Genomic DNA, 13,557 nt, shown 5'->3' on the forward strand with positions numbered 1-13,557 from the left:
CTTCTGACTGATTTTGCTTAGCTCAACTTGCAGATGGTACAGAAACAGTCTGTGGATTTAGCTGGATTTGACCTGTAGTTTAAAGTTTCAGACTTTGGCTTATCTTCCCATTCCATGTGAGGGAACTGAGATTCAAAGTGACCCCATGATTTTCTTAATTCTTAAAAGTTACACCAAAACTTATAGCTTTCATTTGGAGAGTTGGCTGTTTTAGTAATTAGAATTGGAACCACTAAAGAAATTATTCTCCAGAAGAGCTCATTTTGTATGTGTAATCAATATTGTGAATTATAGCATAATATTGTGAAACTTGAGAAGTCCTTAGAACTACCCAGAAAGCTGTTAAAACCTATACTGGTGGTCCCACACCCAGTATAAGTAGTTTATGGTCAGATTGAGAGCCTGCATCTCCTTTCCAGTCTAGCATTCCATGTACTCTAGGATTCTTTTGACTAAATGGTAAAGTCCAATATCATACTGAATATTATGTAATTTGTATGTTATGTTCATTCAGGAGCAAAGTTATTACATATTAATACTTGTTAATTATCATAGTTACACGGCAGATGAAATTACAGTTCTTCTATTTCTATAAAGTGTTCTTTCATAAATTATTTACCCATTCTGATGAATTTATCCAGTACAGTTTAAATCTCAGGCACATTGCTAAGTGCCAGAAGTAGAGAGCCGAACAAGAAACTATTCCTATGTTTAGAAAGTTCATGGTCCAGTGAGAGACAGAGCTACATTTTGTGTATGTAATCATTTCCCAATGATTATGGGAAAGGTGGATGGAAACTGGTAGAAATATGCATGGTCACATGGACACACAGGAATGGTCTGGAAGAACTTTGTAAGAATGGGGCAGTCAGATTGAGTCTGAAGAACCAGAAGATTCAGACTTCAGGACTAGGCCAGAAGGCGTGCTTGGCAGAGGGTCAAGCATGACTGTGATGGCAGGAGGCAATGGGACATTTCTACAGGGTGATTCAGAGAAATGTGGGATATCCCAGAAATGTGGCTGGGATATACCATGGCAGAGGGTGGGGTAGGTTGTGGCAAGAGTCACATAGAAAAGGGCCTTGTCACTATGGCAAAGGAGTTTGTCTTTATGCTTAGAGCTACAGCCATCAAACAGCCATAACTGGAGTTTTGTTTCAGAGAGCTTGTTCTGGTCTAGCTGTTGTGGGGAATATGTTTCTTAGTGGGCCAAAGAGAAGCCACAGTCCCAGGAGAAGATGGCAGGCATTTGGGTGAGGAAGAATGATAGTTTGCCTTAGGGAGGAAAGATGGATGAATGGATGGGATGGAATGGGCTGCCCAGAGGTTTAGCAGTTTTGGGGGTGCTGAGCTACAGAATTGGCAGTGGAGTGGAACGATATGGAGGCTGAAGGAGGAGATAGAGGCAAGAGTGACTTGAGATGGTTGATCAAAGGTGTCCCCACACATGCAAGAGGCACACAGAGGGAAGAGCACTGGCAGAGGAGGCCGGTGCTGCAGGTAGTGAACATGAAGCGCTGGGTGGGTCCAGCTGGATGACTGTCACAGGGAAGGGGCCTAAGGCAGAAATCAAGTTTGGAGGTGCCTCAGCCTCTACCCATTCATACTAGGAGTCTTTAGTCTAAATAAAAGATCCCCCAGGGTGAGGGTTTAAAGTAAGAGGAGGGAACCCAGTCCTGGCATGCCAGCGTTTGAAGGTCTAAAGAAGAAGCAAGGCCTGAGAGGCAGACCAAAGTGGTTGGGGAGTGAGAGAACAGGAGGAAGTTGTGCCACAGAAGCAAAGACGAGCATGAGGCAGGCTTGCAGCCCCGGGCAGCTCTGAAATCCCGACTTTACTTCTTCTGGTTGTGCGGGCAAAGGGCTAATTCTCTGGGCCTTGTTTTTCTCATGCACAAAATGTAGGTGAAAAAACACTTAGCACCAGGTATTATTGTGAGAATTAAATTACTTAATGAATGTAAAATACGTATAATATTTAGTGGCTTGTAAATGCCAGTACATATAAGAAGGCTCAAATGGGGGAAATAGAGAACCGAGTGCGTATTTTATAACCCATTGGTTGACAAATGTTTATTTCCATGTGGAGGCCAGCTCTTCCAGGGAAATTTTGGATCTGAGCGTTTTGAGGGCATTCATCTAAGACCGGGAAGGGAAAACTTTAGCTGGAGTCACCAGAGGAAGGGCCTCTCCTCTGAAAACATTTCAGGACAAAAGACATTTTAACCACCACCCAAACAATCCCCCCCACTCCCCACCCCCCACAATACTCAGTAAGATGCTCCCAGTGGAATTGTGTGAAACTAAAACCTCCAATTAAAAAACATGTATTCATGGGATAAGGAGGGCACTGGCCTAGAGAAAATACAGAGGAATATCTCTGTGGTACTGGTACCAAGTTCAAGAGTGTTCTTTTCATTATTATACCTCATAACATTTATAAGCTGCATATATTTTGTATGTATCACATACAACATAAAAAATTTGAATATATGTATTCGCTTGCTTTCACAGTATTCATAGCAAATGAATGTCTGAAGCACAGGACCGGAGCTGGCAGCTTGCACGGCTTCTGTTTTGCATAAGATATTTTCCCCAGCCCACTCAGCTCTACAAAGTTGTTTTGTATTTCACCACTTGCTCCATCTTATCTTGAAGTCTTGCATATTTAAAAAGAAATGTTGGTTCTGATCATGCCTGCTGGGTGTGGTAGAGAGGGTCGCTGTTGGACCAATAGAGATCTGCCTGTGCAACATATCAGCTCCTGTTAATTTTATGTGTGTCTCGAGCTTTAGAAACCTGGGCTTGCTTGTTCCCATGGTGACCGCCGCCCCCACATGCCTGTCGTTCCTGGTGAGCTTTTGCACAGGTGAACGTGTATCCTAGCTTGGGTGCTGCGGCTCTTTTTCCCCAAAGATGCCCCAGCTCTGCCCAAGAGCCTTGATTGTGTACGAGCAGACTCTTGAGGAAATGACTCTGTGCCCAGAATCAAGATAGTGAGCCCCGTCTGGGAGGTGGGTGTCCTGGCAGTGCCCTTCCTCATGGACCACCTGACCCCACTGTGTTCTGAAAGGACAGGGGAGCACCTTCTTCTCAGACTTGTGCCAACAGTACCATGCTATCTTTGGAAGCCCGGCTCCCTTTGCCTGGAGGAGCGCCACCCTCCTCCAGGGCCTCCTGCCCCTTGGCTCAAGTCTGTCCTGTCCTCTGAATCCCTTTGCCACTGTACTTGAGTAGGCCCCTCTCTAGAGCAGCCTTTCCCTGCTGTCCCTGTAATCAGACTTCAGCCACACCTCCCTACTAAACTAAAGAGCAAGCCGACTCGCCAGGCACAGCCCGTCATATTGCACCACCGGCAGCATTTCAGATGTGTTGCCCACTCCTCCTGCAAAGCACAGGCTTTCCTCGAGCTCCTGGTTCTCTTACTTTCCGGCTATCCATCACAGCGTCCTGATGGCTTCCTGACCTCCGTCAGCCTTTAAATGTGGCTGTTTCCCAAGGCCCTCTCCCAGGTCTTGCAATAGAGGCCAGTTTGGCCAGTAGGTTGCGGGCACCTAGGATAGCTATGTTTATATATACTTTTTTTAAAAAAAGATTTTTATTTATTTATACAAGAACTGGGGTACAGGCCAGAGGCGTGGGAGGGTGAGAAGATTCACCAGAGACAGAGCGGGAGCAGAACAGGTAGACTGACGAAATACACTGCTGAGGGAAGCAGCGGGCGAGACAGGAGAGGTCTGCCGCGCCATGTGGGAATCTCCCTGGCCGGCCAGGAATTGAACCTGCGCTGCAGAGGCTGCAGACAGCTTCACAGCGCTGCGCTCAACCCACTGTGCCACCAGGGAGGCCCCTGGGAAAGCTATATTTTAAACAAACAGCAACAGCTGAAAATCCCTGCCAGGCTTCCCTGGGTGAATCTTGCCCCATGTTCGTGGCTTCCACTCAGCAGGTTTGGCCCATTCAGCTGAAGATCCAACCAGAGCCTGCCTAGGCCTTACGCCACTTAACTGCTCAGTGGGTAGATGGGGGTCCCACAGGAACATTACCCTGTCCCCAGAACTGCTACCCCAGAGCCATCTCTCCTCCCATCCTCTCCTTCTTGGTAAATGGCACTGCCACTCCTGGAAGGGCGATATGCATGTTTGTTGGTTTGGCTACAAAGTTCACTGGGTCCGTGTTAACTCCCTGTGAGCCCGCAGCTTCCATTTGAGCCCACCACACTGCTTCGCTTCCAGATACCACCCTCGTAGCTCCCCCTCCCATGTGGCAAGGCCCAGACCTGGTCCCTGCCAGACTGGCACCCACTTATCACACCCCGACTTGCCAGCAAAGTGACTTTGGCCTAGTTACTTATCCTGTCAGCGTCTTAGTTTTGTTATCTTTAAAGTGGGGTTAATAATTCCTGCCTCATGGGATTGTCATGAGCACCACAAAGTTAATTAAGTGATAAGCCCTTAGCACAGCACCTGGCACCTAGCAAGCTCTCAACAGATGCGGGTGGGATGGAGACCCAGTTCCTAAGTGGGCACGAGTCTTCTTGCACTTTGCACGGACTACAGTGCAGATCAGTTTCACACCTTTGCCCTGACTCAATGTGGCACCATTTTATGTCCAAGCTGCTTTCTCTTTAACTGGCTGTGGACCTTCTGAAGGCAGGACCATTTGTAATTCTTGATGTCCCCCAGTGTCTGTCTCTGTACTTTACCCCTGGGAAGTGCTTACCAGCCGTTATCTGCTTCGCTGAAATGACTCCCCGTTTCAACCCACTTAACACTGGCTCAGAACAGCCGGCGCTGCTGGGATTCACTTGCTTCTCATGCGTCTTCATGCAAGGCAATCGGATGTCTTCGCTTCAGTTTTCTTCCCTGTGAATAAGAGGCTAATGCTGCCCCCACCTCACACGATTGTAGGGAGCTTTTATTTAACTAATCGGCATGAAGGGGTAGCACAGGTGTTCCCGTTAGTGGCTGTCAGTGGTGGCTGAAGACATGGACTTGGAAGGACAACAGAATGTCTTTTCTTCCACTGCGGGGGAAAAAAAAAGACATCGCGTGCGTCAGCAGGACACCCCAAGAAACCATCTAACTGATGGTGATGGAACATCCATGAACAGCCAGCGTGTGGGCTGGTCTGTCCTGGGGTTTATGGAAGGCTGTTCCCAAATTAACTTATTATGGAAAAAAATCTGTTTCCCCAATATTCGAAATAGGCCTTGGAAGAGCTGCCATAGTTCCTTTTATCTAAAATCGGGTTTTTGTTTCTCGTAACAGATACGGGTTTGGGCTTGTTGTTACTGTTTTTACCTTTTCAGAGGTTGTGATTGACATCAGTCCTCATGTGGAGTGACAGAATAGGGCTGTCTTTGAAAAAGGAGGGAATATGTTGTTTAAAGAGAGAAAAACACTCGAGAGAGACTGCTCAGAATGTTCAGGATGGTTCAAGTTGAGAGTCAGAGTGAATCCACCCTTAGCTGTGAACCGAGCAGGCCTCCCCTTGGGCGGGAAGGCAGAGTCTCCCTGCGGCGCCCCTGCCGCCCTGCTGGAGGCCGCGCTTGCATGTGGGACTTGGTTCAGTTGACCTGGATGGGGCCTGGGTGCTCCCTAATAACTGCTGCAGGGACCTGGGGCCCACAGTTTGTAAAACGCCACCAACAGCCTCATCCAGGTTCTGAGAGCTCCGTAGGAGGAGGCTCTAGGAAGGCCTGGGCCCCGTCCCTCACTGGCTTTTCATGCCTCGAGAGCTGGCTTTGACTCTGCCCGGGGTTCTGGACCCGGCGTCCGCCTCTTTTCAGGAGCCCAAAACACAGACTGAGCCCATCAGTTCACAGGAACATTATCCTACCCCATGAAGCTCGTGGCAGGAACCACGAGAAGAACCACCATTCCTGGTGACATCTTGCTTTAAGCCGCCCCGATGTCATCTGCCCCTTGCTTCTGTCCCACTGGTTCCCAGCAAGCTGAAGCCAGCGGGCTACCACCTCGGCAGCTAGTGGCCCTCTCTGCTGCCTGGATTTGTTTGGAGGATGAAACTTCAACTGCTAATGATGATGCTTTCCACTGATTTAAATATCAAAGCATTAGATTTAATGCTGATTTAAATATCAAAGCATTAGAATTGCCTGTCTCTCAAGGAAAAAGGTTACCAGCTCTGAATTTTCAGACCACTCCAGTGTGGACAGCAGAGCAGGTGCTCCAGTGAGCACGCTGCCTGTCTTTGTCAGCAGTCACCAAAAGGCCCCTGGCCTTTCCTGGTCCCAGCCTGCTGGTGAGGGAGGCTCTCTGTAGGCCGGGGCATCCTCGCCATCCCAGCTGCTCCGCGCCCTGGAGACTGTGCAAGGAAGCTGCTGTTTGGTCTCCCAGGCTTGGGGTGAGTCTTGGGGTTTTGAGTCTCTGTTCTCAGAAAAAATGTCCCCATGTGACAGTGTGATGGGTTGACTGTGGGGACAGATTGACCTCTCCAAACTTCTTACAAGCTATGGCTTCACCGGAGGAAATGCAGTTTTCCCCTAAGATCAGGGGAAGGGTAGTGGGGCAAAAGAAACAAGGCTATATCATTAATATGGTACAGAAGCAGGAAAAGACTCACATTGGAGAAAAGAAAAGATCCTTGGTGTCCAGCTCAGCCCCATCCTGATCCTCGACAGCAGCCCTTAACAGCTACAGACACAGGAAGAAAGAGCTAAGTCGTGCCCTTGGTCCTTACACTTTCTCCAAACCAGTAGAAAGATGGAGCCGGTGGCGGGGCCTGCGCCTGTGGGCTTGGTCCAGTTTGGAGGTCTGTGTGGCCTGTGGGAGTGTGCCCAGTGCTTCCTCCACTCCGGTGTTGGGCCTACTGTTTCCTCCCCTTCTCCCCTCGTACCCTTATGTGACACAGGGGACAAAGAACAGCAGAAAACTGGGTATGATTGAAAATCGGTAGCCCACAGAGTGTTCTGAGTCACTGAGGACGAGGACTGCACGATGCCTTTTGGGGCAGCTTGAACAAAGTTGCCCTTGAAATCCAGCCCAGGTTGAGAAGGGCAGAGGCGGTGGTGGTTGTGCCACCTCAATTGCAGTTCTCAGAGGATGCTGCTCAAATATTGTTGGGCTTCCTAAAATGCAGTTTTACCAGTCTCTAGATGCTTCATCATTTTGAGTCAATGAATCTGCCCAGGGGCCTCCTGGTGGCGCAAGGGGTTAAGAGGCAGTGCTATGAGGCTATCGGCAACCACCGCAGCAGGAGTTCGCTCCCCGGCCAGGGAGATAACGCAGCAGACTTGTCCTGTCTCGCCTATTGCTCCCCTCAGCAGTGTATTTCAGTACATCTGTTCTGTTCTGCTCCCCACTCTGTCTCTGGTGAATCCTCTCACCCTCCTCATCTCTTATCTGCACCCCAGCTCTTTTAAGCAAAAATAAATAAACCTTAAAAAATTAAAAAAAAAAAAATGAATCTGCCCCACTGTTAATCCCAAATCTCTTTCCTAGTAGCAGCTTAGTTGTGCCCAAAGCCCACAAGAAACATGGCTCCAGTGAGTAGGAACTGAGGGCAGCCTGAGGCCAGTGTCTGCAGAACAGAGTCCGAGAGGTCTCTGACTTAGTATTGGACATGCAGCTTGGAGTTTGAAATGCATCTTGGCTTATAAAATCCTTTTTATTGTTGTTGTTGTTGTTGAATACATGTTAGTTTCACTACTGGTGCTGTTGGTTGGTGAGGACTGTGAGGAAGGTGCATGAGACATCAAGCCTCTTTCCAGAACAGTTCTGGATTGTTGTTCAACTCTAAATTTAATCCAAAGCCCACATTTCCACAGTGAGTGTGCCACTGGCTGTAGGGAGCTGTCTGTGGACAAATGAGGATAATGGTTTGAGTGAATTAGCAAGTCTGGAGAGGAGAGCCCATCAGCAGAATGATAAATTTAGGATCTTTAAAGACATCTGGTCAGCGATGCCGATGCCGGAGCTCGTGATTGACTGAGTGATTAATAATGGAAAACCCTGAGTTCAGTGTTTCCATCATCCCTCGCCCACTTCCCCAGCCAGGGCCAGCCGTCTGCTCCAGCCTGCCGGGCTGTTTCCAGATGAACAATGGGGCATTTAGGCCCTTCATCTTTGACCTCTGTGAGTTTAAAGTTTCAGTTTTTCTCTTACTTATGTTTTCTAATTGACAGCTCGTTAAGAAGTCTTCCGACTCCATTTCAAATTTGATGCAATCCATTCAACTTAGCACATGCCTTCCATGGGCCCAGTGCTTGTGGATGCCTCACCTTTGTGCCCTCCTAGGCTTCCAGCTCACTGTCAGGAGCTTCCCTCGAATACACTGTGCAAAGGGCTGATGATGGCTTCGTCCCCCCTGCTCGCTACAGCCTACAGCTGCCAACCCTCAGGACCCAGCTCTAATTGTGTGGTGGATTTCTCTCTAGGCTAAAGCAGCTGGACGAGCACAGTCAGGCCACAGCCCGGCAGCTGGCACAGCTCCTCAGCAAGCAGGACCAGCTCCTGCTGGAGAGACAGAGCTTGACGGAAGAGGTGGGACGTCTGAGATCCCAGGTACTGTGCCACAGCCAGGGTGGGGTGTGAGTCCTCGAGACTGGCTCAGCCTGCAGAGAACACCCTGGGGGCTGTATATGGTGGGTTTCACCGGCCTGTTTCCAGAGCTGCATCTTACTTGGCAAAAACCCCAGGCACAGTGGGGAAGTGAAAGTCACGGATCTAAACTCCTGTGGGAGAACGGGCCTGTGAATCAACAGGCCACATGGAGTGCTAAGTTGCACCACGCAGGCACCAATGTGGAGGGGACAGCAGTGTGGCGGACTGCACTGGTCAGGGGGTCTACTGGAAGGTCCTCTTTGAACCGCTCCCGGAGGGTGTGTACGGCTTGAATTGGTTGAGGAAAGAGGTGCTTCCATAGGGAAGTCATTTTGAATGGAATGTGAAAGGAGTCTCCTCCTAACTGAGTTGAGAGATAATTGAGATGCTATTTCAGCAGAGAGAGCGCAGAGGGCAGGGGAGTTAAGCAAGGTACTGCATCAATTCTTTTTACCCTTGAACAAGCCAGCAAGATTGAGCTTATTGTTTCCATTTTTCAGATGGAAACTAAAGCTTAAACAAAGTATACAGCTAGCAAGCAGGGCAATGCAAATGGAACCTAACTCTGACTCCATAGCCAGGCTTTCCCGGTTCAGGGCTAGATCTGGAGCATCCAGCAGGCATAATTGGAGAACAGAAAGTGTCCAGTCTGGGAAATGGAATGAAATGTGCTTTTTCTGAGTTGCTCCTGCTCCTGTCAGAGAGGTTGTGCTTTTTGCCCATCAAGCAACTTGCTAGAATGAGGTGGCCAATAGGCTGACTGTGGCCTCACCTTTAATAATTAGGATGACACCCAGGTGCCCCGCAAGTCCCTGGAGATGTCACGCACTATGTGCTTGGAATTGTTAATGGAAAAAATTCATTCGAAAGTGAAAATGATGAGAAGTGGTCCCTCACCTTGCAAATTAACCATTCGCTGAGGGAATATCAGGAACCCGTTCCCTCTGAGTGATTTTTCCCTCAGCCCGCCTCAAACAGTAAGTGAAACAAACCCCCAGGGTGCCAGTCGGGGAGGGAAGGCCAGAGGGCCACTCGCCTGTGCTGTGTCCCCACAGGGCCTCCCAAGATGCACACAGGGAAGGGGTCGTGTCCTCTCGAGTCACACAACACACACACACCACAGGGTCCGGGATGCTTGTAAAGAGACAAATTAAAGGAGCGTGAATTCCAAGACCTCTCCTCACACACACACAGCGAGCTGCTCTGGGGCAGGGCCCAGGAATCTGCATTTTTGCAAATGGGTCAATTCTGGGTGACACTAAATTCTGAGAACCTTTGACGTCTTTGGCAGCAGAAAGAACAGAGAATGACTCCGGAGGCCCTGGCAGGTCAGTGAGGTCCGTTCTAAGCCTCAACGTGTACATCTGCACGATGGGCACCATCCCAGCCTGACTCGGAGGAACAGTGGGCGTGTACGGGAGTGCCCGTGAGATGCTCTGGCGGGGTCTCTTGCACAGTAGGTCAAAGAAATGTTTGGGATTTTCTTTTTCTCTCCTCCCCAAACTTGAGAGAGTCCAGGAAGAAATACAGGGAAGGAAGAGGCCCATGGAGTCAGCAGTGCCGGGACCATACTACCCACCTTATTTGTCTCTCCGTCTCTCCTCTTGAAGTTCCAAGCACGTGGCAGTTTCCTCTCCACTCTGGCCCCAATCGTTATTATGTGGGTTTCGCCTTTGAACTCACCATCTGTCTACCTCACAGCACACTCAGATCTTAACATGGACAGTTGATGCTTAGAAACGTCTTCCAGGGTTTTAAAAACCTGATAATTGCCAAATGGATTGCAAAATTTTCATGAAATGCATTTAAAACAAACCCCCCCCCCCAAAAAAAAACAAAAACAAACCTCAGAAAAACTAGCAAGTCTTTTTTCCCTTGCCTGAAGCAACAGAAACAGTTTGACCATCCTGTGCTAGCTGATACTGGCCCATCTGGCTCATCTCTAAAGGGATCCTTCAGATGCAGATATTACATTTGGAGTTATTTTAATAAGAACATGACAAAAGAAATTTGGTGGAGGGAATTTTGGCTTTTAGAAGCAAATACCAGCATTCAAAGAGGATGCAGGGATCCTATTTTGGATCTGTCTGAGGGTCCCAAACTGAAGACCTGCTCTTTCCTCCCTGGTGTGGCGTTGCCGCTAGAAAGAGGCGGCCAGTGTCCTGTGGCTATGGAATAAACTTGAATTGTGAGTTTAGCTTCCAGTGAGCTCTTGCAGGAAGGCCACCGCTTACTATTTGCCCTGCGGTTACTTTGGGGACACTGCATTCTGAAGGTTCTGGAGTGATCAGCCACACTCACTGTTTTCCTGGAGAGTCCTCTGTTTCATCTATGCTGTAGGGATGGTTTAGCTAAAGATATCCCTTTTCTCAGCCCATCTGAATTAAGCATAATAACTTAATTTTGCATATCAAACTCTCAAAATCTCCAGGCACCCAAAGGAGAATGAGTATTTTCTAGCCTGGGCAGCTGATCTTAAACGGAGTCACATTCCTTGGATTCCACCTGTGTAGCCAGCCTCGCGTCCTGAAGCAGACAGCGGGGCTGGGGGTGGCCTGTGGCCTTTGACAGCAAACAAGAAGACTTGATTATTCTCAATCATTTCTGCTTAAATTCTGAAATGTGTACAACAACATGTCTGGCAGAGGGAGCTGGTCACAGTCTTAATGATGCCGCAGTGACATTTCTGGCTGTGAGAATTCCTATCTTCCCCTGCAAGGATACTGTTGTGCCCTGAGCCAGGCTGGCGAGAGCCGGGTGGGCCTGCGGGCTGACCCGGTGGGCGAGGCTCGGGAAACTTAGCACGAAGCTCACGGCTTTTTGTTAGACTTGCTCTGAGTTTACAAATGACTAAAAAAATGGCTTTATTAACCTTCTGCCTATTCTGGAGGAAATAATAAAACAAGAAAATGGCTTTTAAAACCTCGCAAAAAAGGGCCTCCCCGGTGGCGCAGCGGTTGAGCGCTGGGTTGCGAAGCTGCCCGCAGCCTCTGCGGCGCCGGTTCGATCCCCGGCTGCTCCCCGGCCACCGGAGGAGGGTCCCACATGGCGCGCAGACCTCTCCTGCCACCCGCTGCTCCCCTCAGCAGTGTACTTTGGTCCTTCTGCCTGCTCTGCTCCCCGCTCTGGCTCTGGGGAATTCTCTCACCCTCCCGCGCTTCTGACTGTACCCAGTGCATGTATAAATAAATAAATAAATAAATAAATCTTTAAAAAAAAAAAAAAAAAAAAAACCTCGCAAAATGGCTGTGCTAGCACTTACGGAGAAATGGAGACATGAAAGTGTGCCAGTGTGCTGCAAACACGGTTTCCCTCCACTCCGTCCTCCCCGGTGTCTGCTGGTGGAGGGCTGTGCTGCTCTCCCGCTTCTCCAGAGGCGGGCCATGGCCAGGCAGGACCGAGACCCCGGGAGCTGCGTGGGGATGGTGTCTCTGGTTAGCCACTTGGGTCCCAGAGGAGTGGAGGTGAGGACCGACAGGAGCAGGGTCGGGGGCTGAGGCCCAGTGCCGTGGGCGCTAACCCCTGGCCAGGAAAGGTAGCACCAGCTGGCGAGGAAATTAGTCTTTTCTTAGAGAGATGGCATCTGAGAGCTGGCAAGGGAGAAGATGGGTCCACCTAGAGGATCTTTAGACCTGGGATTCCTTTGTTTATATATATTTTGGGGGGGTGAATAGGGTTTCAGCTGATTTCTATTTTCTGATTGCCACCGGCCCAACAGCCTGGTTTCATCCTCAGTCTTCAGTTTCGGGGGGATAGTCCTTCTTAGTCCCTTTAGATGAATCACTTTTACAGTTTTGAAAACCACGTCTGAGACTGATTTATCAGTGGTTAATCAATTGGCCCTATGACTTTTGAGCATTCTTGGCAGAAAATTTACTTTCTAATTTGATTTGAACTTGTGCACGGGTCCAGCAGCCATATGTGATTCAGAATCATGGACATTATCTCATTACGCCAAGGGCCTCATGGAAGAGAGCTGAAAACAAACCCAAGAAGCAAAGACAAAAAAGATGATAAGGGGAGGAAAGGCCTGTTAGTGACCGGAAGCGATCCAGGAAGAGAAGCTTTGCAAAAGTAGCTCTAGGGAGACCAGCACAGGAGAGTGGGGGGCAGCTGAGGAGGGGGCACCTGCAGGAGCCACACAAGTTGCCCAGCTGGGACCTGGAGATGCTTGTGTGGTATATGGTGTCCTTCCCCGAGCCCCAGGGGTTCTGCCCAGTTGTTCCGTGAAGACAGCTACCTGCAAAACAGATGGTGCTTGAATAGAACAGCAAATACACTGAATAAAATAAATTAAAACGCCTCCTCCTCAACCAAGATTTTTTGGAAAGAATTCTAAATAGATGAAAACAAACAATTTGATTTCAACCAAATTGTTGTTTTTTTGTTTTTATCCTGATTTTCACCCGAATTGTCAGTCTCAAAAATAAACACTGATACATTCCCAGAAAATATTTTTCAAATAAAAACTGACTCTGTTAAAGTTTGCCCTGATTCTTTCAAAACTGTGTACAAGACACTGTCAACCAAAGTGACTTGCATATTTTTTTAAATAAACTTGAACATATGCAGCTAAAATGTCATTAACTCCCTGCTGCCTGAGTGTTTTTAAAGGATGACATAAGACCCCAGTGCTGCATTTCAGACATAAGGGTCTTCTGGCCCTCTGAGAAGCTCCCCCAAGCCACCCAAATAGCGTCGTTTAACTTTGTGTTTTTAACTAGAGGCCCTGCGCATAATTAATATTGGAAAGCACAGAAAGCTTCATTTAAGCCAAACCTGCTCTTCCCTTAACAGTTCACTTTGTCCAAGAGTGAATAATTTCAGAATAAGACTCATGGAAGAAAAATAAATTGAATTTTATATTGCTTCAGATACATTTGCTCCACTTATACTTCCCGAGTCAGACATTACATTTTGCGATATAAATTCACAATCAAGATTTTAAAGGGAGCTAAATATTTTAATCCAATTAGACAAGTGAACAAAACACTGA

General features: G+C 48.4%; 1 protein-coding gene across 1 annotated transcript in view; it reads left to right on the plus strand.

Moving 5' to 3' along the window:
* SDCCAG8 (SHH signaling and ciliogenesis regulator SDCCAG8) overlaps positions 1-13,557 on the plus strand; it is a 270,102-nt gene that overhangs the window by 251,507 nt on the left and 5,038 nt on the right. Inside the window, 1 exon segment of the mRNA XM_037509815.2 lies at positions 8,396-8,522. Coding sequence (XP_037365712.1) covers positions 8,396-8,522 — 127 coding nt within the window.

This window comes from Talpa occidentalis, unplaced genomic scaffold (genome assembly GCF_014898055.3).
Source record: "Talpa occidentalis isolate TD23 unplaced genomic scaffold, MPIMG_talOcc4v2.1 talOcc4.14, whole genome shotgun sequence".
Taxonomy (NCBI): domain Eukaryota; kingdom Metazoa; phylum Chordata; class Mammalia; order Eulipotyphla; family Talpidae; genus Talpa; species Talpa occidentalis.